This window comes from Corvus cornix, chromosome 15 (genome assembly GCF_000738735.6).
Source record: "Corvus cornix cornix isolate S_Up_H32 chromosome 15, ASM73873v5, whole genome shotgun sequence".
NCBI lineage: Eukaryota > Metazoa > Chordata > Aves > Passeriformes > Corvidae > Corvus > Corvus cornix.
This window is the reverse complement of record NC_046345.1, coordinates 8,412,242-8,437,464: the sequence shown is the minus strand read 5'-3', so window position 1 is coordinate 8,437,464 and position 25,223 is coordinate 8,412,242. Positions and strand designations below refer to the sequence as shown.

Here is a 25,223-nt window from a genome sequence, read left to right as displayed (position 1 = left end):
CCGAGCCGGGCCGAGCCGAGCCGGGCCGGGCCGGGCCGAGCCGAGCCGGGCCGAGCCGGGCCGAGCCGGGCCGAGCCGAGCCGGGCCGGGCCGAGCCGAGCCGGGCCGGGCCGGGCCGGGCCGAGCCGAGCCGGGCCGAGCCGAGCCGAGCCGGGCCGGGCCGAGCGCAAGCCCCGCCCCGCCCGCGCACCGCCCCAGGAAGCGCAGGGTTTAGCGGCCGGCCCGCGCCGCGATGCATTGTGGGGCGCAGCAGCAGAGCCAAGATGGCGGCCAGCAGGAGGCTGATGAAGGTAACAGCGCCGGGCAGGGCCGCCGGGCGGGCGGGCCTGGCTCCCGCGGCTGCCCCTCTGCCCCGGCGTCCTCCGGCAGCGCGGGGCCGCCTCCTCCGCCGCGCTCCGGTGGGGCGGCCTCCTCCGTGCCCCTCGGCGGCGCCCCGCGCCCGAGCGGCCGGAGCGGGAGCAGCCGGCACTTGGGCCGCGGCCGTGAGGGGCCGCGCCGCCCCCCCGCCACCGCCGCCCCGCGCTCTGGCAGCGCCCCGCGGGCCCGGCTGCCGCCCGGGGCTGGGCGGGGGCGCTGGGCGGGCGCCGCGGGCCGCCCCGACCCCCTCGCTCGGGGGGCTCCAGGGTGACTAAGCAAAGAGGAAGGGACGGGGGGAAGGAAACGCCGCCGCCCGGGGCCGGGGCATCCCCGGGGCGGCGGGACGGCTCGGTGGCCCTGCCGGGGAGGGCTCGTAGGGAAAGCGCCCTCTCCTCCTTTCCTCCCTGCGGGGGGGTTCGCCGCTCCCCCGCGCTCGCCCCGGTGAGGAACCGTCCCCAGACGCCCAGGGATGAAATAATTTCGTTTTCGTTGTTTCGGAGAGTAACCTCTTCCTTGTATGAGTAAGAGGTTTATCACACAGAAACATGGACCTGGGTTCAGAAGTTTCTTCATTCGCTGCGGACGTGGTAATGTTTTTGTCTTCGCTCTTATTTGTTCTGAACCGTGGATGATGCTTGGAAATGGAAACTCGGCCCCAGTTGGGCTTTAACCAAGAGCACGTATAGTTTAGGTTTAAATACTACTCGGGATTATGTTTCTCGTTATTTTCCTTGAGAAGGAAGGCACTTCTTAGAAGGAAAATGGTAACCATTGCCCCTAAAGCACACAAATGTATTTTATGTGCTGTATTTAGTTGCTAATTAACGTCACAAACTGTAAGCAGTGAGGTCTGCCTAGAACATGTGTACATAGTGACATAAAATTGATTCATTTGTAAAATGCTGTGGCAGAACCCAACAGGTTTTGCATGCAAAAGTGCCTGTGAGGAAATCAATGAATTTTACAGGCCAGTCCTGGGAAATGGAGGGGAAAGACCCTGTAACTGTTGAGCAATGTTTCAGCCTTATTAAAAAACCTGCCCCTGTGGGGTGCAGAGTAACACTGCACTGGGATTTGACAGATACTTGGGTGATTCTGTTAAACTTAATCCTTTAATACCAGTTTTACAGCTGGCCTCAAGGATGTGGACCCCCAGCAGGGCTGGGATTTCACCAGGACATGTTTGTGGCACATCCTGAAGTTGCATTTCCTTAATGGTGCAGATATATAAATAACCACTATAACTTAGATATTTTGGAAGAAACAAATAGCTCAGCAGTGCTTCTATAAGGCTCATTTTGTTGGTTTAAATCTTCTATGGAGCATTTAAAAATTAAATAGTAGATACGCTGTGTGCAGTGTCATTCATATCTATTAAAAATCAGTAGGCATAAACCTTTCATTGTCCTTAAGGATCCTGGTGAGATGGAATTCATTTTTTATTTCATTTTTGATAGCTGCTGTATTTTGTCAGGGCTTTAGTATTGTAATCACTATGTCTGTTGCTTTATACTCAAATAGGTTTCCCATAGTTTCAGATATAAAATTAAATGGCTGTTTACTATTTTTGTAAGGCAGCTTTTCTGCCTATTCTGGAAAAATGCAGTAATTGTTCAAAAGTACGTTACTACTACTCTGGTTGGAATAATATATATATTCAAATTTTTTTAAATTTAAAATAGAAAATAAAAATCTGAAAGGCAAGAAAAATTGTTCTTAATATTTTCAGTGCCTCTTGCTTTTCAGTCCCTCTCCTTATTTTCACTGTACTTCTGAAGCATTAGTTAGTACTTCAGTCTCCCACTAAAATACAATAAAAAGAAGTTTTGATAATGTAACCTTATTTTCTAGAAAATTGGTGTGGCAGTTGTTTCTGGGAGGGAGTGGTGTGGGAATGAAGGAGACATTGATAACTTACTGCTTATATTTTCACTTTTGTTTTTATTGCTTAATATCTGTGGGTTGTTCATGTTGTGTGTGGTTTTTATGCAGTTCAAGAGCTGTGGGATGCTCTGTCACATAGCTTGCAGAGGCTGTTAAATAAGCAGCTCCCTTCCTGCTCTGGGGAGTCAAGGCAGCCCAAATGGCTCTGGTTTTGCCATTCATCTCCGTAGGAACAAAGTAGAGCTCTCGTAGGGATGATGTCATCGGGATTGCTGCAGCATGATGTGAAGGTCCAAACTCACATGTGTATCAGCCTGATATCACTGTTGAAGTCCCAGATTCACAGGTCCACTTTGATTTAAAGTCTTTCACTGTTGAAGTTTTGCAGTTGGGAAGAGTCTTTGGGGTGTCTTTGTCAGGGTCTTGGAATGATGAGTGATTATAACTAAAGAAAATAGGGTTTTTCACTGTGTCACTCAATTACCTTTAAAATAATTTAGGATAAGCACTAACTGTCTTTTCTTTGAGCTAAATAAGCAAGCTTGTCTTTGATAAATTAGACTAAACCTTCAACCTTTTATAGTTATATAAAATTAAGCAATTCCTGTTTCCTTAAGGTCTTGCCAACATTTTGAAGTACTGCATTTTTTCTGGACTCAAGTCGTGCATCATAGTTATTCATATTAATCACCATGGCTCAAAGAGACTGGATGTAGTACATCCATAATAACACAGTCTGCCTGTAGGAAACTGGGAGTCGTTTCCACTGTCCAGGTGGGAATGGATGCCCTTTTCCAGCTGGGAAAGCCATTTGCATCTTCAGTTCACAAACCTCTGTGTGAAACAAGCATTACAAATTTTGCCATTGTACTTGTACCATTCAATTTTAAACATGAATTCACGTTATAAAGAGATCAAGATGGGTTTGTTATCTGAGGGTGTGCTTGAACAAATCACGTTCCCTAGGCCAAAGACCTTTTTTATGGCCTCTTTCTGACGAGCTTTATCCCATCAAATAGTGCCATCTAAATGAAGTCTTCCCCACTGATTCACAGCAGCTCTGTGGAGGTGTGCCGGTCCAGGAGCACACCTAGCTTAGCAAAAATGTGAAACATGGCTAATGACTCATATTCCAGATCTGAGGTGGAGGTTTGATCTGTCAGCCACCATTACACCTCTTCAAAGAGCCCCAGTTGAATCCTGACTCCTCATGAAATGTGAGCAGTGGGAATAAAGCCCACAAGCTTTGTCAAGGATGCGGTGTTGTGGACAGTCTCTCAGGGTTAAAAAAGGCAAATATGGAGTGATTAGATTTAGGAGAGGATCTAAGGCTTCTCTTTGAAGGGCAGTACTGGGCTTCATGGCCCTTTCTTGTAGAAAGGAAATTGTCTCCAGACATGTATGATGGGGAACGTGGATCTCCTGGAGTCATGCCAGAGACTTCAAGGAAAGACTTTGCACAGTTACCACCTACTGATGTAAAAGAAGCCGTTCTCCATGCTGGATCCATAGCTAAATGCTGTAGGGAGTTGCAGAGGTTAGGCTGTTCTGGTGCTGGACACTCAGAGTACTTGGCAGGGGTAGTAACGTGTGGTGCTGAGCTGCACGTCCCACAGAGTGCCTGGGTGCTGTTGGAGAAGGCTGTGCTGCTGCAGGTGTGGAGCTGTGTCCTTCCATGGTGGCTGCCTGGGATGGAGCTCAGGTGTCTGTAAGATCCATGCTTTGGTTTCCTGGTTTTTAGATGTTCAAAAGTATCTCTAGCGTTAGAAATTGAAAATAGATTTAAAGAATAAATAACGCTTTACATACGAAGTGAGATACGTAGACAATTATTTTAATTTTACTGTTTTTACTCTGCTTCCGTAGCTGCATAGTCAAACATTTATGCAACTGTTTAACTCCATGATAAAACACAAACATGGGACCACACCCAGGTAGGTGGCCTGCAATCTCCAGGATGCTGCGGTCCTGTAAACACTGTAGTGCTCCCAAATAAAGGGGTTTGGAACAACTCTGATACTTGAAAAATAATTCTAAATTGATCTAAACGTCAGGGAAATATGGTTTTGAGCAACGTATGATTGTCCTTAGGCAGAAGTGAGAATATCGATGCATTTTCCCTTTTTGAAACTGAGAACTGACAAAAGGATTTTTAATCAAATGAAAATACTTTGCCAAAAAGTAGAATTGCTCGGTCAATAAGACATGTGAATATATGGGCTGTAATGTTGCAGAGGAAACTTACTGCTGATTTTTATAAGAAATTCTATTTGTCTTTTTGGTTGGATTTGTGATGGAATTTTTTTTTGTGTGGTAGAATCAGATTTTAAGGTGTTTTATTAATGCTTCTCTGTACTGTAAATCCAGAAAGTGAAACTGGCCAGTTCCTGATCAGTGTTTTGGAGCTGTTTGACTTACAGGCATATTTTAGAGACTGTATTCATGAACAGGTAAATATAAGTTGTAATAATGGTTTAGAGTTATTTCAGGAGACTTTTGTTTTTATTTGTGAATTTAATAGCATTCTGGGCTTGATGAAGAACTTACTAAAGTCAGTATGAGCTCTTACACTTATTCCTGTATTCTGGGATTGCACTCTTACAAATATTTGCCTTCACTGCATTTTCCTATCTGGCTTGGGTTTTTAGAGAAGTCCCAAAACTTGAATGATGCACAGACAAAACAGTTGCAGGGTTTTTAAAAGACTTAGCTACATTTTAAGCTGATGCTGCTTTTCTTTCTGCTTTCAAACATTTGATTTTTTTTATTTGAGCAGCACGAATGATTACACAGTATTGAAAATGACAATTTTAAACCTTTAATGATTGTATATGGAAGTAGTATGTACTTTTATGACTACTTTCAGCATTATATACTTGAAGATCAGGTACCACCTCTGAAACAACGTTTTCTCCATTTGATGTGCTGTGTATAACACTTTGTCTGAACATTTCCAAATTACAAATATCATCTCTCAAGAGACCCCATGAACTAAGATATTTCAGTTTTTCAACTGGGGAAACCAATGCAGCAAGGTCACATGCAAGGTTGATAAAAGAGTGGGGAATGAAGACTGATTGAAATTCTTACTGCAGTCATCTAACCTTTAGTTATGCTCCTCCTGTGCTCCTTTAATTATGTTACTTGACAAAATTAAGGGGTGGAGGACAAGAAAAGGAATTAATCTATTTACTGTCTGCCTAGACTCATAAGTATTACTTTGAAATAAATATCTGGAGTTTATCTTTTTACCTCATAAAGTAGTTTTTGTCCCTTTGGAGGTGCTCAAGCCCATGTTAAACGTATTGTTAGCTTTTAATCTGTGCTGCTTGAAAGTATTTAGTAGCTCATTCACTTTTTTAACAGTACTTTTATACTGCAGTTGTGTCTGTCTCCCTATAGCCCTGAGGCAGTTAGATCTTTATTATGGGTTTTGGGAGTTGCCAGAAGAAAAAACCAAAACAACCTCCCCTCACACCCTTAAATTGTGAATGGTGAAGCTCTTACCGCTCCTGAAAGCACGGCTTGTGTAGTGTTACATTGCAGTTGTGGGGACAGTAGTGGCTAAAAAGCTGTTTGTAAAGAGCTCCACCATGGAGTTGATTCATTTGGAGTGACATATGAAGTCTGAAACACTCCTCCTAGTATGAGAAAAGTAATTTCTACTATAAATTGCAATCTGTCTAAGCCCGTAGTTGAGGTGGGTGCCCGGCTAAGGTGGCTTGATTGTCCCTGACCTCTGCAGTCCTGGCTGCGTGTGAGGCGCTGAACTGCCGGGTTTATCCCTGGCTGTCCCTCACTCAGCTGTCAGCTCCTCCCGCAGGAGAAGGGCAGAGTACAGGCCTGACACACTCCAGTAATTTACCACGGGTTTGATTTTGGAAGTGGTTTCCTGCAAAGGCCTCACATGTCAGTTTAAAGAGGAAGATGGCCTGAATAATTTTTGTCTAGTTTTTTAGTGCCTCTGTATTGTTTATTTCCCTCTCTCATGTGGTGGACTTGAGGAAAAGTGGGAAAAAATTTGCATATTTATTTTAAACTTTTCATTGCATAGAAAGTTTTACAATTTTATAATTGTTTCTGTATGGGATTCTTGCACTTCTTAATTCAGCATCCAGTTTTTTAACCTGAATCTAACTATTAAATGTAGGTGTTTAATTTTCCAGAAATGTGAAGCCACGCTTTTCTAATTTGTTTTATTAGCTTAATAACATACCTGAATTATGGAGTCATAGTCCTTCCTTTTTTTGCATCTGGACAATTGCTCTCTGGGCCAGCAGCAGTATAATGCTATTGTCTGAACCTGGGACAAAAGCTCCTGCATGGAAGCTGCAGTCGCACTGGGCATAATGGGGGAGATTTCTGTCATATGCATAATGTTTTTAATATAGTAACTGGCAAATAGTCTAAACCCATTTTCCTTGCCTTGTTTTAGAGTGAAGGCACTTGGGATGATGCACGTTTATTCATGCTTAAATACCCACTGCTTAATTAGCTTATTTTGTTCCCAATGTTTGATGTGTTACATCTAGTGTGGAATGGAATTTATTCCTTTTACATGCTGTGGAGTAGTGGTTTGCCAGGACTTCACAGTTCTGTATGTGATGGGAGTGAGCAGCAAAACTCAGTTCAGAGCAAGTTACTCTTCTGACCCTGTCGGGGCAGAGTCAGCCCGGGGATCCGCCTGGCTCTCCCTGAGCTGCTGCTTTGTGCAGGAGCATTCAGAGTAGGGCACTGTGGGGATTTGCACTTTGAGTGATGATAAAGCACCTTTTAGAGCTGCGATCATAAAGGTTATTTTCTTTTGAATATTTTGGTTTGCTCTCTATCCCTATAAATATGCTTCATGGGATTATTTTTGGGGGGTTTATGTTTTCCTCCTTTAAGGAAATAGTATAATCCTCTTAGCTCTTTAAAAAATACGCCCAAACTGTCTGTGACATTGCATAAATTGAGCAGCAGTGGAATTTGGGGATTAATCCATGGGTCTAGACTAAGTAGTCAGTGTTAGTGTCATGAAGATAGTGTTAGGCATCAGTTCAGTATCCAAGCCTCCAAGGTTAAACTTCCGTGTTCAGAGTATGCTCTTTAGCAGGCGCAGTGGGTAGGAATATAAACGTTCATTTTCTGATATGTGGCTCTCGTGATTTTTGTTTCATGTGCATTTGGAATTCTCATTTTCCCTTTGGGTTTGAATTTTGTCATGATGCTGAATTCATGCAAGACGTTACTGCAGGTATTAAATCTGCCAGTCAAATGCAGAAAGGTTTCATCCAAGATGAACATAGAGCTGTTGTGGAAAACAAACTGTGGACAGTACAGCACTTATAGCAGGAAAACTGATCTTTCTTGGTTTTTCAGTGTGTAGTGCCTTTGCTTGTAATCGGTGGGTTTATCTTAATTATATCTAGCCTAATTTTGCAAGATGCCTGCACCCAGTGCAGAGCTGAGTGCTGTCAGAGCACACCAGTGCTGCTGTATAAGCAACATTTTTCCTAACCTATGCAGCCACCAGGCATGTGCTGCAGTTTTGAAAGCACTGGGAAACTTTTATGTTTTGCTGTGGGTGACTTTTGAATTCATATTTGGTTAAATTCTCTTTAAAGATAAAATGGCAGAGTTCAACAGCAAAGGACTGTAATCGTTGTGGGGGAAATAAAAGTGGAATCTTGAGGTGTTTCTTTTTAGGTCCTATGAAATACTTTAGGAAACAGTCCCTACAGTAGGGCTTAAACATCATTTTAAATATAAAAATGCTGAAATACTTATTTTGGTGATACTTGGTTTGCTAATTGATTAAAAATAGTTTGCTGGTGCAGAAAGGTAACCTTGCTCAAGACTGACACAGCTTTAAAGAGAGGAATCTTAATGTGTACTGTAAGCTTTGAGGTACTAAACAGGGAGAAAGCTGAATCTTTCCAAGTTACTGCTCTAAACAAGGCTTGTTTGGCTTAGATTGATATTTTTCTGGGTTTGGATCAATTTAAGCTGTTCATGCAGGAATTTATTAATTTTCAGTTGAAATAATTGGCCTGTTCAGTGGTTTTATCCCTGTTTAAAACTATTACGAAATAGTTCTTCCAAATCACTGTTCTCCTTCAGACAAGTCCTAAGAGGCATTTTATTTCCGCACCTCGCAGTATTATCAATACTCTGTGACTAAAGGCACTGATTTATATTTGGGATAGAAAAACATTTTTAAATGTATTTTTTTAATACTTCTGCTTCATTGTGTCTATAATGATGTTAATAACAAGACATTTTTGTGTTCTCCTCACATATCAGAAAGTGTTTCAGTACCTTATCTCAGGGAATTTTACTTTTTACAGGTGCAAAATTTTCTCTTCTATTTGTATGGGTTGCCACCACTAATTAAAGAAACCTACATTGACCTTTAAGCATTTTGAAAAATAAGTGTGAGCATCTTTCTTAATACAGTTAATAACTTACACTTAACACTTTGCTTTGCTTTTCAGGAGCTTGAAGAAATCCGCAAATGTGGAATGAAAAACTTCCGTAATATCCAGGTTGATGAAGCTAATTTATTGACCTGGCAAGGGCTTATTGTTCCTGTGAGTACAGACTACTCCTTATGAGCTTTAAAATAAAATGAGGATCATTTGTATCTCATAAATCCACAGCTCAGTAGTGCTGCTGGTGACCATGAAATAATTCGTTATTGTAGGCCTGGGCTGACACATGGCTGGAGCTCAGTGATGGCACTGAGCTGCTGGGAGAGGTGTTGGAAGGGGGAAGCAAGTGAAGTTTGGTTTTACATTAGGCCTAAAGTACAAAATCTACATGATCGTAGAAAAAAGAAAGGAAATATGAAATACTTTTGCTCCTTAATATGTGTTTTCTTAATTTACTAGATTTATTACTAGGATAAAATTGAGTGTTGGGGAAAATTCGATGCAAGGAAAAGGTTAGGATTTTCAGAAGTGAGCTCTTTAAAAGAAAGTAGTATCTTTATTTAGGCATTAGTTAGTGCCAAAATAAACCTATTTCACTTAATGTTTTTAAAAGCACTACAATCTTCTAATAGAGTGTTTAATCAAAGTAGATAACCATTTTTATTAGTCAAATAGAGAGGGATTTGTTACTAAGGGTAGAGCAAGAAACATGATGTGTTGGTTTCTTGGTTGAAAGTCATTTGGATTTTCACCTCTTGTATTTCCCACATGGCTGGCTTGGTTCTAAGAGCTATTTTTAATCTGCAGCAATAGGGGATGGGCCATGGGGGCAGCAGTTGTGGTTTTCTGTGAGTGCTACCAAAGAGCCTCCCCAACCAGTGTAAGTCTGTCTTTTTATTATATGAGTAAGACTATGAGGCATCTCTGTAGCAGTGCCCGTGCCTCGTTAGTCAGAGGCTGCTCTGGAGTTCACATGGCACAGGCTGAGGTAATGGCTGGGCTTTTGCACTTTGAATGCTGTGGAATACATTACGTTTACTGTTTACTTACGTGCCTGCAAGTGATTCCTTGGAGTGGCTGACACCACTCCTGCAAACAAAGCAAGCGGGATCTGACACTGAAATTTGACAGAGCTGAGGAACAGCTTGCTTTAATCAGCCACTTTGTGGTTTGTGTGTAACAGTTTAGTGCTTTGATAATACTTTGAAGCAGTATAAGGTTGGTAAATATGATTAATAAAGCAAAACACAAAAATACCTGTTTGTTCCTGTTAAGATTAGGAATGTGTGGTGTGCAGCACCTCTTTTTAAGTTTCTGTTCGACAGAGGATGAGTGTGGTGTTTGTTTTGCAAAGCTTTGCAGCATCACAAGTGTTTAAATGTTGGTGCAGTGAACTGTGCTCCAGACCTGCCTTTTGGTTTGTAATATGCCCTGTTACGGGGCAAATAGCCTCAAATTCACTGCTAGTATAGTTAAGGGAGAATTTTGTTATGAAATTACACTTCCTATAGTAATTTAGAATGTGTTGTTTGTGTTCAAAGAGTAGTAAAAGTTCTTATTCTGAGGATATGCAAAAGGTGTTTTAGTGTTACTGTCTCTTTAGCTTTGGTACTAGAGCTGATGGCTTAAAAATGCAATACATGAGCTCATTGAAATTTTAATTTTTTTTCTCTGTGTTTCTGCTTCACATGCTGTTTCCATTTCAGCAAATGTTCTTGCTTAGGGCTTAAAGACACACACTTCAGCAGGACTAACCAGTTACTGATTATTAAATGCTATAACTAGGCATTTCTTGGTCAGCTGCTTAATGGAGGTGTGAAAGATAATGGCTACTATTTTTAATAGTGTTCATACAGAATTACTGTGAAAGATAATGTAAAGGTGAACTGTAAAGCTTTAAAAGCTCTTGTTGGTAACATATTTTGTTCTTCAGAACGAATGTTAGTTTTTAAGGGTGCTCACTCAATTGAGAAGCAAATTGAAGATATCTGGTCAACTTCTTTTCCTGTTCTAAATTGTAGAATGAAGTAGTTTGTGTCCTGTGGGTGGCCAAGGTACCCTATTTGTTTGATTTCAACATCAAAACAAATGATCTAGCCCAGGCTCCTTGTTCTCGTAAGAGGTTCCATTGGTGTACTATGAATTTTGTTTCACTTAATCAAAACTGCTGTCTATGGACAAACTTTTGCAGAGCAGAAATGTTCCAGGTGAATGCAAGTTGTGTTTCAGAATTTTAAATTCTGTTTCTCTTTGTCAGTGTCAAAACAAATACAACAAATAATTGGAAATTAGTTGCTTGCATACTCTACTTACATCTTTAGCTCAATGTGTTGGTGAGGTACAGTGAAGAAAATGGATGTTTTTAAGGCAGGTGACTTCCTGTGTCAGTTCACTGAACATCCTCACAAATTACAGCACGTGATGGAGGCAAGAACAATTGAGCTGTAGGCGAAGAGGGCGGTGACTACCTAAGCTGTCACCACCACCACCACAAGTTATTAGTTCAACTTCCAAAGCTTTTAGGATTGCTTGGGTAAAAAGTGATTTTAAAACTGCTGTAGTTGCTTCTCCCCCTGGCAGAAACTGTGCTGTGTTTCTTACAAACACACAACCACATGGTTGAGCCTAAAATTCACCACATGGATAAGCCTAAAATTAAATGTTTTCTGTTGACAAATATCTTAATAGAACGCTCCCCACCCTCAAGTATTGGTAAATTCTGGAGTGGAATTGATTGCAGGGAATGGTCTGGTTGCTAATGAAGAATGTGTGTGATTATACTTTACACCAACTGGAAACTCTCATCCTTTGATTCATGTTCCCAGAGTGTTTGGAAAGGCTTCATTCCATAGCTAATGTTTTCAGTGCAGAACAGTATTTTCATAGGCTTTAAATGTAGCAATGGTTTTTTTTTGTTCTGCCTCTTGTGCAGTATCTGAAGCATCAGTATCAATAGTCTAACAGGGTTTTCTAAGTGAAATTCTGGGCATTGTTTTTTCTGTTTTAGCATGAAGAACTGCTTTGCTCACTTCACAGTTCTCTCATCCTGCTCCTTCAAAACTGATCTGATAAGAGTGGGTGCTAAAACTGCATACAAATTCAGAATGTTCTCATCAGCAAACACAGTGAATATCTATCTTTAGTACCAATGAATGCTCAGCAGATTTTTGTGTAGTCAGCACAAAAACGTTCTTGAAACATTTAGGGAGAACTGACAAATCAAATTGCTTTGCTCTTTGTGCCACCATGTTGTGAGACACACAAAATAACTGTTCAGAAACCCATTTCCCTTGTCAGGCTTGCTGTTAGTGTCTTGGAATGGGTTTACTATGTTTTTTGAAACACGAATCTGGGAATAAAACTACTTACTAGAGAGGGCCTTGGGTTGGAAGTAAATGGAGTTGGATGCTTTCTTACCAATAGAAATGTCAGCCAGTTGTAGGATAATGGCAGCCTGCTTTTTCCAGGGTGGATGCAAATGTGCAGGTTGCATTGCCTCTCACATAGGTTTTGATGTTTCCTGACACATAAACCTGGCAGTAGTGTTGGTGGAAAGTGCCTTTCAAAGAGGTCATTCCAGAGATCAGAGAAATCCAAGTCTGTTTTTCCCTTGAGTCCATTAGCATGTGCCACACTGACATTCTGCCTTCTTGTTGCAGGACAATCCTCCATATGATAAAGGAGCCTTCAGAATTGAAATCAACTTCCCAGCAGAATATCCATTCAAACCTCCTAAGATTACATTTAAAACAAAGATCTATCACCCTAACATTGATGAAAAGGGGCAGGTTTGTCTGCCAGTAATTAGTGCTGAAAACTGGAAGCCAGCAACCAAAACTGACCAAGGTAGGACTCTGTGTGGAAAAAGAACTGGGTACTGAGAAACTTTGTAGTGTGTTTTGAATTTAAAGCTAATAATGTTTCACTTGTCAGCTTCTCAGTGCTCTGAGGGTATATTCATTGTAAGGCTTGTGTCATGAATCACATGTGGTGAGCACAGAGTACAGCTCTTGTGGGATCTCATTTTGTTACTGGACTGTGAGGTACTGGCACTGAAGTGGCATTTCCAGCTCCAGGAAACCACAAAACTCTTCATGACTGAGGAGTTCATTAAGGAAGTGTCCTCAGCATACTTTAAAATTCTGCTGATAGTTGGTGGGGGCTTACTCTGTGTTTCTTTTTAATCAGTGACTTTAGAATCCAGAGGTGTTCAATAAATCTCTGCATGTTTGAAAGAAAGGGTGTAAAACCTCAAGGCTTTGTATATTTTAAAATGTGCCACGTGGTTCAGTGATTTGAGCATAGGGGTTGAAATATCAAGGGAGTCATAAACAAAATCTGAAATAATAACACAGATTAACTTGTAGTTCTTAAAAGGTCATTGCTCTCAGGCTTGCTGTGTAGAGTGTCTTTGATAAGAATTTAAATATAGTAAGGAAAAAAGTTTCATCAGGTTCTGTGGCAGACTTGAGTGTAATATAAGTAGGGTTTTTTCCTGTTGTTGCTTGCATTAGTTGTTGGGGTGAGAATTTTGTGTTGTCTGGCAGCTACTGAGTAGTTGGGTATTAAGCTTTTATTATTGTACATATAGAAAGCAAACTGCCTGTTTTTTAAGAGTATTCATTCAAATGAGTAGCAGTTTAGGGCAGTGCTAGAGCTTCAGTGACACCAGGAGAAAATATTTCTCTCTTCCAGGCTTTTCTTTAAGGTTGTTTTCACATGATCTGTGTTCCTGATGAGAAACAGTCCTGTACTTAAGATTTCTTTTTTCTGTGTACTCCTGCATGCTAATGAAAGTACTTCCAGTTGTGTGATCTTGCCCAAAGACAAAACAGGAAAATTCCTGTTGTTGTTTTAGAAGAGATGAAGCAGCCAAATGTTGGTGAAAATGGAGGTGGCAGCAAAATGAACCTCTGAAATAGGACGGCCAAGATCTTAAACTTGTTGTAGATTTATCCCTGATGATACAGGACAAAGATCCTTGGGAGAGAGGAGATGGAAAGAATGTGTGGAAGGTTTCTGTTAGCACCTGAGCAGCCATCTTGGCCCTATCAGCCTTTTCTAGTTAACTTAAAGGAATTCTGTGTCTCTACCCAGCTTGAAAAACAAGCTGTCATTAGCTGGAACTGCTGAAGCAATTGTTTGCATGCAGAAAATAGTCAGTGTCTCCCTGAGAAGTAGCAATTCCATTTTTATCCAAGAGAGTGAATAAAAGCTGTGCTAAAACCAGAATTTGGAACCAATCCTGGGTATCAGAATATTGCAAATCTCTCATGGTCTGTTCTGTTGTGGTCTTTTGTTTGTCTTAATTCTTTCTTCAGTAAGTTGTTTTAGTGTCAACATCTGTTGTTACTACATGGTTCTATGAACCTGTGACAATGTTACTACAACCCTGCTTAAATGTCTATTCCTTTTTCTTCAAATTTCTTCTGCACTGAAAAATCACTCAGCTTTTCTCAATGAAATAATGTGACATTATTAGTACAGCATCAAAGTGATTGGTTTTGTTCATGCAGGTGTCAAAAAAGTGAAGAGATTAGGTTCATAATAAATCATTAACTCACCTTTCACATACTAAATGTGCATCTTACTGCTGTACTTTTTATTAATTTATGCTTAATATTAAAAACAACTGTTATGGCAGGATAGTTTCCAAATGCTGTGGATACTGAGGCAGCTCCTGTTCTGCCAGGTCTGTTTTTTCTGGCTTGTTACTGTTATGAAGGTTATCGAACATACATTTCCTCTGTAGTGTTTTGCATGCTTTGCTCAGTGAGAAGGGATTGCCACTCCGTGTTTCTGCTGGTTTCATAAGCAGTCAGCAATGGGATGGCAGTTGTCAGGCCAGGACTGGTGAGTTACTGGGAAGGAAGCTGGTATCAATTCTACATTCCTTAGATAGTTTGTTGCAGTTTAAACTTGGATCTGTGGTAAGATATGTTCCTGTTTAGCAGTTTAGAAACGAACGTCAGGTTTGAGTGTGGCTTTGAGTATTTGTTTTGAGGTTTGTTCATGGGTGGAGAAGACTGAGATCGATGCCCCAAACAAAGCCACTCTGGTGTTCCAGCATCTGCTGGAGTGATCAGCATTGTAAGAACTTGCATTCCTGCCCAGGAACACTGACACCTGTGGGTGGCTGGGCAGTGGGACCCCGATCCCTGTGAGCTTCCAATGGCTGTGAGGCATGTGTGTGAGGAAAATGTAGCAGTAAATGGCACTGTGGGGTGTGAGGTTCGCTGTGTAAATGTCAGGTGCAGTTCCATTTCCTGAAGAATGATTTTTCTTCGGAAGGTGACAGGGACATTGGTGACATTGCTGTGAGCACCTTGCCACTCTCACCCCTTTCTTTGTCCAGTGTATCTCTACTGGTGGCTGCCTTGGGCAGTTGAGAGTAAAGGGAAGACTTGCCTGCTATTCACAGGAGAAGTAAGAACCATAGGGAAATAAAGCTGGAAAAAAGGGTTTCCAGAAGAGGCTCAGTCACAGCTGCATCACTGTGACAGGTGTTGGGAAATGCTTCATGGTGCACATTCCATCTTTACCCAATCCCTTCAGTGAACTTGTCTGAGAACTTCAATTCTTCCTCAGCCATAGGAGAGGATTTTAGATGGGATGCCAGTTACATGGGAAATCATTTGTAGTGCACTTTGGTCTCTATTCATGTTGCTTTTGTTTACAAATACGATTTTCTGGTGTTCATTCATGGTCATTGAACTAAATCTTGGCATATCACTGCAGCTTACTCACACCCTGCACTTGAAAAGGCCCGAGATTTATGGGGATGTATTTAAATGCAGTTAAAGCTCTTTTCTTACAGGGAATTTTACTTACATTTTGATTTTGAAAAATTAACCATCTTAGTCTCTGACGGTATTTGTACTTCTTTTGACAGTAATCCAGTCCCTCATAGCACTGGTGAATGATCCACAGCCCGAGCACCCCCTCCGGGCTGACCTAGCTGAAGAATACTCTAAGGACCGTAAAAAATTCTGTAAGAACGCTGAAGAGTTTACAAAGAAATATGGTGAAAAGCGACCAGTGGACTAAAATCTGACACAAGTGCTGTCAGCAACCTATGATAGAAGATCGGAGCAGTGCATTTGAGACACCCCGTAAAGCAGGACTCTATGGAAAATTGACAAGTGCCACCTTTCGGTGTGAACTTGTGGCTGTTACTAACTTTCTACAGTTTTCTTAATCAAAAGTGGGCTAGGTAACCTGTAAAGAAAGGATTAAAATTTAAGATGTTCTAGTTCTGCTTTCTTTGTTTAAAAATCACTGCTTCAATATACTTTAAAGTATGCTGTTTTCTTTTTCTTGTCAGAATTTATCAAAAATATCTTAGACTTATATTCTGCCCTTAAATTGAAAAGGTTGTGGCTGTCATTTCTTATTTTTCCTTGCAGTTCCCACTATCTTGAGTTCATTCATTGAATTTTAACTCCCTCCTCAAAGTGATGTCTTAGGAAAAATATCCCAGTTCTGGCAGAAAATGACTGAGTGTTTGGCAGTTTCGTTTACTTTTCTTTCTAAATGTTGCACTGTGCTTTGTGGGACTTGTTGCAAGTTCCCCTGAACTTCAGTTTGTAACATAATAAACAAAACCCAACCCCACAAAACCAATCAGAAATAATGTCTGGGTCTGATGTAAATCTGGCCAATGTCTATTAAATGGGGAAACCCAAGTTTTTGTGTGCGTCATTGAATTAGAATATGGCTTATGTTCTGCTTTTGGAAAACTTTGGGAAAAAAATCTGTAGCAAACAAGTAGTGGAATGTGACTGCAAACTTCCTTCACTTCTATCTTTAATACCTATGCAGAGTAGTGGGAAATGTGCACAGAACAACATTGCAACCAGTCCAGGAGAGTTCCAGAAATTGGGGACCAAGGGGTACCAAAGTGACAAACTGTCTTTTAAAATCATTATTTTGGAAATGTTAATTTTGAATTCAAGAATTAAATCTGGCAGCACTGCTGTCCTCTCTGAACGTTTTCCCTCAGAATGCAGCAGGAGCATCACTGTTTGTGGGATGGCCCTTGAGCCGTTCCCAGCCCCGGCGCCGCTGCGAGGCCAGGCCTGAGCAATAAGGTGGGACAGAGTGTGCTTGGCTGCTGCTGCTGTGTTCCAACACACGGGCAGGGGATTTAGTGAATGTTCAGTGTCAGTCGAGCTTCATCGGGCAGAGCCGTTCTCCGGCTGCCCCGGGGCACTCCTGCGCATGCTGAAGGAAGGGAGCCCTTTCTGTTCAGAGCTGAGCATCCTTTGCCGTGTCTCTGCTGCCTCTGCTGCCTTTCCTCCCCAGCCCAGAGTGTGATCGTAGCTCCACAGACAAACTGCCACACAGTCAAACTGCTGTCTCCCCCTCTCCAGCTGGGGTCTGCTACTGAGTGCATGGATTATTTCCAGAGCTCCATCGGTATCTGGGAGCACATATCATTTTGATGTGCAGGAAGCTGAGTCAAAAAACCCCTGACACCTGCGTGGTTGCCTGTACTCCTAAATTCAGTTTTAATACAGCCTCTGCCTTTGCAACCTTTCAGAACTAGTGTGTCAAGCAGTAGGTCTCTCTTGGTTTTAATGTCTTGTGTATTTGCTATTTCCTCATTCATCCCTCTCCTCTGGCTTTCACTTCTGATTTAGTGTAAACAATGACAGCCCAGTACCTCACCTCTGTTGAAAGTAAATTTTTTTATAAGTTAGGGAGCTAAGAAATTTTATGTTTAAGTGTTCTTAGACAGATTCTTTGGCAGGTAAATAAAGTTAAACCACATTCACCTTATTTACAGAAACTTGCATTTCCTAAGTGTTTTCAGGCTTATGAGAGCACTATTACCAAATTTTCACATCTCTGTGTCTTCATTTGCAGAAAGTTGGTACTGATTTTGTTTAGTTCACGCTCACTCGGATTCATAATAAAATAATGCCAAATTATCTGTCAAACTGAAGTGTGTAACTTCTGCATCACCTGAGTCACTGTACCTTTGATCATGTCTGTTGGCATGGAAACTTACCATTCTCTAAATTTTATTTGAAACAAAACTGTAGCACTAGTTTGCTGCCCTCGTTGCTACTCTCGATAGTTACTCTGTGGTTGTAAAGCCTCTCAGGTCAAAGACTGCGTCTGTCTGCCTTGCTGTGATCGGATGCCTGGGAAGGGACGGAAGGGCTGTGTGATTCCAGGAGCTTCGGCCGAGCCATGCAGCGCCGCACCAGCTGCTCCCATTCCAGCTGCAGAGGTCACACGGAAGACAGATCTCGCTATCAGTTCTCTTGGTGTGTTCTTCATAGTCCAATTGCTAAACTGTGAGACGTGTAAACAAAGTGCTGGCGCGTGTCTGGGGCAGCCTCTGAACAAAGGGATCCAGCACCTGTGTGGCTGAAGGCTGAGGAGAAGAAATCCAAGTGCGAAGTCCTATGATAACTCAGGAAATCAAGCTCTTGTTCTCTCTGGTTCCCTAAGCCATGCTGAATTCTAAACGTGCAGTTGAACATCCACAATAAAAGCAGCGCACTGGTGAAACCACACCCAGGAGTACTGGTATAGGCTTTCTGCAAGTCCATTCTGCTACCCTAATAAAAATTGCTCTCAAAGGCTTTGTGGCATGGTTTTATTTTCACAGAGGTCTGGGAGTTAACCGGGATTGTAGTAGTGGTTTAATTTGAACTGGGTTGTCTTTAAAACTTTCACAGAACCACTGAGGCATTTCCTTGTCTCCCCGATATTTTACACAATTGAAAGGTTCCCTGTTGAGTAGTCTTTTAGTAATTCTTTATTCATTTCTCTGATTAAACGGAAATTTGGGGTTTAATGCTCTTCACTTAAAAATACATAATTTACAAAATCCATTGTTTGTTCATAGCACAGCACTTGGGTATGGCTGCCCTCAGGTCTTCCATGCTCAGCTGCCAGGAAATGCATCCAGAATTCCACAGGTGTGTAACGTCCTAATGGGCGCGATCAGAGCCAATTCAGCGCTTAGAACTTGGGTAATTTAAGTGTTTATAATAAGGTTTAAAAGTATCCATAAGAATGTGGTGACGATTCCGTAAGCGATGGAGCTCTGCTTTCCGGCACCGGCTGCAGAGCGGCCCGGCGGGCACGGGGTGGCGCTGGCGGGTGCGAGCGTTCCGGGCGCGGGTCTGTCCCGGTGCCCCCCGGCAGCAGCGCCGGCAGCGGCTCTGGGGCCGAGGCATCCCCAGGGGTAACGCCTTGCCCTGCTCTGACTCGGCCCCGGCTCAGACATCTGTCATTTTCTATAATATAGGAAAGAATCGGGAAAAATTTTCTACATCATCCTTGATGTTTTTCCTATTTGTACAGGACAAAAACTTCCTCAGACGTTATAGGAAAGGTCAGACAGTTCCTATTAATGATAGAAAGGGAGGCCTTTCCAGCAGTGTGGGAGCAGACAGGTGAGTGGGTTCAGTTCACTCACCAGATGAAACCAAACCCAAAAGCCTCCTGAAGCTTTGCAATAGAAAAGGCCTGAGTTTATTTTTCATTTAAAAGGATGATCATACTGACATTTTAATATTAAAAAACATGGTTAACAAAACTGATTATATTAAATAGATCACTCGTGCAGAGAATGAGTACAAACAATGTAAAATAATTCTTCTCCTGTGAAAGTCCTACAGGAATTACAGGGCTGTATTTAAGAATGTATCAGCATTACTGGGGCTTGTTGGAGTTCGAATGCTCCGGTGATGGGAATAAAAGGGACGAATACAGGGACCGTCTCCCCTCGCAGCCATGCTTATGGCTGGCAGAGCTCGTGCTTGTCCTGAGGGGCAGTGGGTGGTTCAGGACCAGTTGCTGCTGCTCTCATACACAGCAGTTACTGAAATAGCAGATGGGTCAACAGTTGCTGCTCCTGCAAAGTCATCCAGAAAAGTCTCTCCAACAGGGCTGTGGCTGATGTTACTTTCCTAGGGGGGCTTAATGCCAAGAGGCAACGTAACCAGGCAGAGACACAATTCCTGCCAGCTGAGGCGGCTCCTGGGAGGTGGCTGCAGACCCCACTGGGCCCCGTGTGACCCGACTGCTCCAACCAGAGGAGGGCTCTGAGGGTGACATGTCCCTGCACCCCTCACCATCGGTGAGCAGGTATGATTTGGGGGGCAGGGACTGGCTGCTTTCAGAAAACCAAATGCTGAGGGTGTCCAGGCCCCTGTGGGTGACCTAAAATGAGTAACTGCTCCAAAGCAGCACCCGCTCCCCAGCACGTTTCTTGCTTTGCCATTAGGTCTGAAAGGAGAAATGATCAGACCCTTCAGGGTGCTGTGCTGCAGTGTCTCACAGCCAAGTGTCTCCGTGCTGCTCCTTTGCTGGCAGGAGCTGAGCCCTGGGAGCGTGTGCTCCACTGGGGCGGTGTGATGGGGGTGTCACAGAAGGAGTTTGGCACATTTAGAGCTGACGACATGGCCTTAAAATTGGCAGCTGGGGCTCTGGGCCACTACCTGGAGCTGCTCACAGGGTGGTGGTGTCCATTCCCAGGCTGTTCACAGCTCCTGTGAGCTGTACCAGGGCTGTGACACTGGTTAACAGTGATCTGGACATTAGCAACTGCCTGTTTTCAGTGGATTGGATGGATGGATGGATGGATGGATGGATGGATGGATGGATGGATGGATGTCTGCTCATTTATTTAAAGATCTTTGAATGAACACAGCTGAATGTTCCTGCTTTTGTAATGGCTCTGCAGCTCTGGCTTAATTAATGTCTGGAGTTCATGGAGGCGTTCCCAGGACTGTGAGAAATCATCTGGTCCTTCCCCACAGCCGCCGACGGGTGGGACACTGGGGTACCCCGGGTGCACCATCAGCTCAATTGTCACTGTCCTGCCCTGCGGTGCCTTGGCCGTGAGCTCCAGGATAGCGCTGTCGATGGCACTCCGGATGCTGCTGACAGACATGTTCCTGCCCATGGTGCTCAGGCCTATGTAAATGTCTGGCCACCTGGAGCCAGAGGGGGGAACACTGGTGTTAATGCTAAAGAGGTAGGGAGAGAATTGTGTTACATCCAGTGGATTAGGAATCAAAATTTACCTAAAATGTAAGATAGAAAAGGGGGAGGAGGTTTTTAAAACTTTTAACTATAAACAAAAGTAAAACTTTTCCTGATTGAAACCAGAATCCTGTTTCAAGCAGCAGTTCTGCAGGGACAGCAAGGCCCAGCACAGCCCCAGCACTGCTGCTGGGACAGTATTGACATGCACCATGTCACAGCACATGGGGTGTTTGGCATCTGTGAGCTTAGAGGTGCATTTCATTTTCCCAAAAGGGAAGAGCAGCACTAAACTGAGAAATGCCACACTATCAAAGCAACCGAAGCCTGAATAATAACTCTCAGCTAACTAGAAACAAAAGTGACTGAAATAAAATAGCAACCACCCAGCTAAAGGAGCCTTCTGCCAGAATGTATCAAAGAGCCATAATAACTGGACAAAATGTTACTCCTAGAGCACACCCCCAACACGCTGTTTCTTAGTAGCTTCACACAATTCTTTGCTCCAGTCTGGCTGCAAGTGTCAGTTCTAAGTGCCTGGATGAGTCCAGGAGAGCTGAGCCAGTGCATGTGAGGGCAGAACAAGAACATTTTTGGAAGAAATCGAGGCTGGAGCCTTTACCTGAATGATCACAGAAGAGCCCAGCTCGACTCTTCTTGAGAAGGGAGAAATGCCAGCCTGCTGCTGGTGTTCAGAAGAACTGATACAAAAAAAAAAAAAAAAAAAAAAATCCCAGAAAATAACGTTTCCAGTGGACTGAGGAAGTAATGATATCTGCTCCCAAGGAGAGGTGACTGCAGGGTCTCTAGTGAAAGGCCTTTAATCCATAAAACACTGTATAAGCTTTTAAGAGAAGGATTTTACTGGGGGAAGGGCTGAGCTTTTTGGGTTTGGCCCCTGAGATGCAGGACACTGACAAGGCTGTTTGCTTAGAGCAGGGATCACCAGCTGTGGTACTGCCAACTCTCAGAGCTCCTTGCTTCCCCTTAACACATACTTGCTTTGAGTTAATATCTTTCCTGCTACTTAAAACCCTTTCTCTACTATGACTGGAAGATGAAAATTTAGTTCTTGAAAACTTTCCCTAGAAATACTTCTAAAATTCCAGTGTTGATGCAGCATTTCTCCTGACATTCCAGATGCCAGGCTGATGCAGCTTCACTAGAAAGGCTGAGAAGCATATCCTGGAAAGAACATTCCCTTTCAAGTGGAAAATGACTCATCTCCTTCAAACAAAACTTCCTAAGCCTTTGTGCCCCCTCGGCACTTTTGTACTCCTGCTGAACCTCTCTTTAAGTCCTAAGAGTAAAGAGAAAGGTGGTGTTCCATTTTTGAAAGATACTATCAGGAACTGATACAATCTTAATGTTTTACTACAAAAAAGGATGAGTAACACCTGTCTTACCTTATTCCATGCTTTGTAAACACATCCACTGTGTTAAAAGAATCTTCTTCTACTCCCAGGTAAAAGTCCATCAGAGATGGTGGAATCCAGTCACAGTTATGCAGGCCTGGCTCTATTGGGACACGTGTGTACTTAATCCCATATTCCTCTAACACCTCTGCAAATACTTGCCTGACCTCTGTAAGTAAAACCAGAGACAGCAGTCAGGAGTTGGATAACCAGCTTCTCGTGTCCCCTGCAAGCTGTTAGCAGAGAGGCTTCTTTCTTTCCTGTGTTTAAGAAAATAAAATTCCATTTGGTTTATCTTCTGCTGAAATTCATCTGTATGGGAGTCACCTTCTGTACAGGAAACATTTCTCCCTGAACTTCTGCTGTAGGTGCCTTGTCATTCTTCCTTTCGGCACTGAGCCTTTAGTCTAGCCCCCCTTCTAAATGAGTGACTCTGGTCTTAGAGTGCACCAGAAGTGACTGCACTGTCAGGAACAAGTTCTTCATCAAGTCCCTGTACAGCCAGAGCAGTGTTATCCAGAGGCAGTTAGTATTGGAGTGGGGAAACCTGGATTCTTTTCTCACTCCATTTCCCATCTGCATACCACAATTACTTTATTTGCAAAACAACGACAAAAGATCCTTGATCGTCTCTAAAGGTGGGAACTGCAGGCAGGGACTGGGGTCGGAACACAACAGACAGGATGGGGTTCTTGTAGCATCTGAAAGAGCCACCAGCTATTGCAAGCTCCAACATTCCAGTTTAAACTGGCCAGTCTGCTGCTGGCTTTGGTCTTCCTCCTTCAGTCTGGGTGAGAACATGGAATAAGGATGCTGAGGAGAATTATTGTTCCTTGAAGGAAAAGGTGGAACCTGGGCCATTTGTGCCATTAATGCCCTGGTGTTGCTATGGGAAGACCCAGGGCTCCAAGCAGCAAGTTTGGGTCTGGGCAGGACTGTGGGGTCAGGTGGGAACATTCAAACTGCCAGCTGGTGTCTCATGGTGGAGTTTATTGCCCATACATGGAGCTGTGGCAGGGGGAGTCCCCTCTGGGCCCACCCTCTCACCTGCTTGGTGCTGGGAGGATTTCCTTCTTACCTGGGAGAACATGGACATGCTGGTGCCCATCCATGTGAGGAGGTAGGTGACCTGTCAGCTCATGGAACAGCTCCACCTGGGCCTTTAGCTCCTGCTTCACCTGTGCAGCAGAAAAGGGTCAGAGCAAGCCCTGGCAGAGGCTGAGAGCAGGGGAGTGATGGGGCTGCTGGGACCTCACTGGGCAGGAGTTGGGCCCTGGCTCTGGGAAGCACCAGGTGCTGTGGTTGTACAGGGATGTGCAGCATTGCTGGGCTGCCCAGAGCCTCCCCTGGGCACGAGGCTCTTTGTGGTACTGCTTATGGGGATGGTGCTGATACTGGGATGTTCTAGATACATAGGATATTTGAACACCCATTTCTGTTTAAAACTAATGCAGTTTTGACCACCTGGACATGTTCATCCTTGCTCATGGGGCAAAACCAGCCATCTCCCTAGAGAATCAAAACCTATCACAAGCCGATGAAAAGCCTGGTGCCTACTTAAGACTTTTCTGCAATTTGCTCTTTACTGATCTCTAGGTTCCTTGCAAATACCTGCTCCAATGCCCCTTTTGCCTCCTCAGATAAATAGTTAACAGTGTATGCAGGCACTGAATCAGGGAGGAATGTGTTCTCAAAGGCTGCAGAGCCTTTGGCAGAATGAGGCCCAGGACCTAAAAGCCAGCTCAAGCTGCACAGGCAGGATTCATCTCTAAGCCTACTCACAGCTGGGACCTGGGAAAGGTCCTCAGCTGTTCTGTGCTGGGATAAATGCAGGCTGATTTGTATCAGGAAGGCAAGTTGTACAGCTGTATGTGGCTTTCACCTACCTCTGACATATTCAGGAGACCTTTTGATAGAGCTGTTCTGAATCCCATTTTTCCATGGAAGAATCCATCTTGGTTGAGCAAAGAAGAGTTTGTCTTGAGCACCTCACATACAGGGGAGCCCTCGGAGAGGTTGGCATGCAGGCCTATTGGGATGTTGTGTCTGTAACAGAATTAAATATCTGCTAAGCTTTGCACCTCCTTTACTGTGATCAAAGAGGGGGAGATTTAAGTGTAAGAACTAGACGGATCTTAGAGGTGTTGCTGTACTCACTGGAGTACACCTTTGTATCTCTGCTTTGCTAGAAAGGATAGCAGAGTGACCCCAGCCAGAGCAGGACATCTCCAGGTAACCACCCTGTGCACTCTGCCAGGGCCAGCCTGTGAGTGCCCCCAAAACTTGCTCCCACTCTGGCTCACAGCACAAGGTATCTTGGGCTAATTGCTGTGACTCCAGTAACTGCAGTCACTGGTAGCTAACTGAAAAATCCAGACCTTGCAGCCTTTCCTAAAGCACTTCCTTAGCCCTTGCTAGGTTTCCCCTTGAGTTGTACACCCTGTTAAAGATGATACATTTGTGAGACATTTGAGTTTTACCTGATGACTCCTAAAGCTGCCCTTAAGTAGAATCCAGTCATTTATATATAAACAGTGCCCAAGGAAGCTGTTATGGCAACAGCACAGGCTATAGGTGTAAATACTGTCTGAGTTTAAGGGTTTCCTGGTCCAAGGGGCTGCAGCTGGAATTGCCTGCAGTGGCCAGGCTTCTGTCTACTGAAGCAATCACTCCGTGACTGACAAGACTGAGCTGTACAGAGCAGCATCTCCCTGGCACAGCTGAAGGATTAGTGATTGATTAACCAGTTGCACTCTGTAACATTAAAAAAAAAAAAAAAAGGAACCATGGAGCTGGTGGGGCTGCAGAGCTCCCCTCAGCCACAGGGCTTAGCAGGGTGCTGGTGTTTCCTTCTTGGTCTGTGCTGTGGATTCCCCTATGAGAACAGGACTTGTGCATGCTTGGATTTGTGCTGGGTTTCATTAGCATTTCTGGAAATCCTCAGAATCAGTAGCCAAAATGATGCTTTGAAACTTTTTCCAAGACAACCCGTGGCCTCTGGCTGACCCAGTCAGTGGATGACAGGACTGCAATATTCTGTCTGTGCTGCCCAGTCTGAGCCATGGTGCAGAGTGAATTTCAAGGCAACAAGTCTGTGATACTTTAAATTCTTCTTGGAACATTTGCAAGGAGCTCCTAGAACTAG

The 25,223-nt window shown here is 43.5% G+C and overlaps 2 protein-coding genes across 6 annotated transcripts in view; one reads left to right on the top strand and one right to left on the bottom strand.

Annotated features, from left to right (window-relative positions):
- The first annotated feature begins 195 nt into the window (after positions 1–195).
- On the top strand, positions 196–18,250 carry UBE2L3 (ubiquitin conjugating enzyme E2 L3). Its single transcript, XM_039560884.1, has 4 exons — positions 196–290; positions 8,718–8,813; positions 12,314–12,500; positions 15,547–18,250. Exons 1-4 carry the CDS (start codon positions 264–266, stop codon positions 15,699–15,701), a joined length of 465 nt encoding a protein of 154 aa, XP_039416818.1. The 5' UTR covers positions 196–263; the 3' UTR covers positions 15,702–18,250.
- YDJC (YdjC chitooligosaccharide deacetylase homolog) overlaps positions 2,310–25,223 on the bottom strand; it is a 30,589-nt gene continuing 7,675 nt past the window's right edge. For 2 of the 5 annotated variants that reach the window (XM_039560881.1, XM_019285141.3), the window contains exons 3-6: positions 23,965–24,124; positions 23,157–23,256; positions 22,070–22,247; positions 2,310–3,998 (exon numbers count right to left, since the gene is read on the bottom strand). In XM_039560881.1, the coding sequence (XP_039416815.1) occupies positions 3,491–3,998; positions 22,070–22,247; positions 23,157–23,256; positions 23,965–24,124 (946 nt within the window). In that variant the 3' untranslated portion in view covers positions 2,310–3,490. Of the gene's footprint in view, positions 3,999–19,119; positions 20,648–22,069; positions 22,248–23,156; positions 23,257–23,964; positions 24,125–25,223 lie in introns of those variants that run through there. The other 3 variants (XM_039560883.1, XM_010398171.4, XM_039560882.1) reach the window with 2 other exon arrangements.

Bases quoted from the DNA above. Each gene is read 5' to 3' on its own strand.
- UBE2L3 (XM_039560884.1), top strand. From the start codon at position 264: ATGGCGGCCAGCAGGAGGCTGATGAAG. The intron at 8,814-12,313 runs GTGAGTACAGAC...TTCTTGTTGCAG, and splicing joins GGCAAGGGCTTATTGTTCCT to GACAATCCTCCATATGATAA. The intron at 12,501-15,546 runs GTAGGACTCTGT...TTCTTTTGACAG, and splicing joins AGCAACCAAAACTGACCAAG to TAATCCAGTCCCTCATAGCA.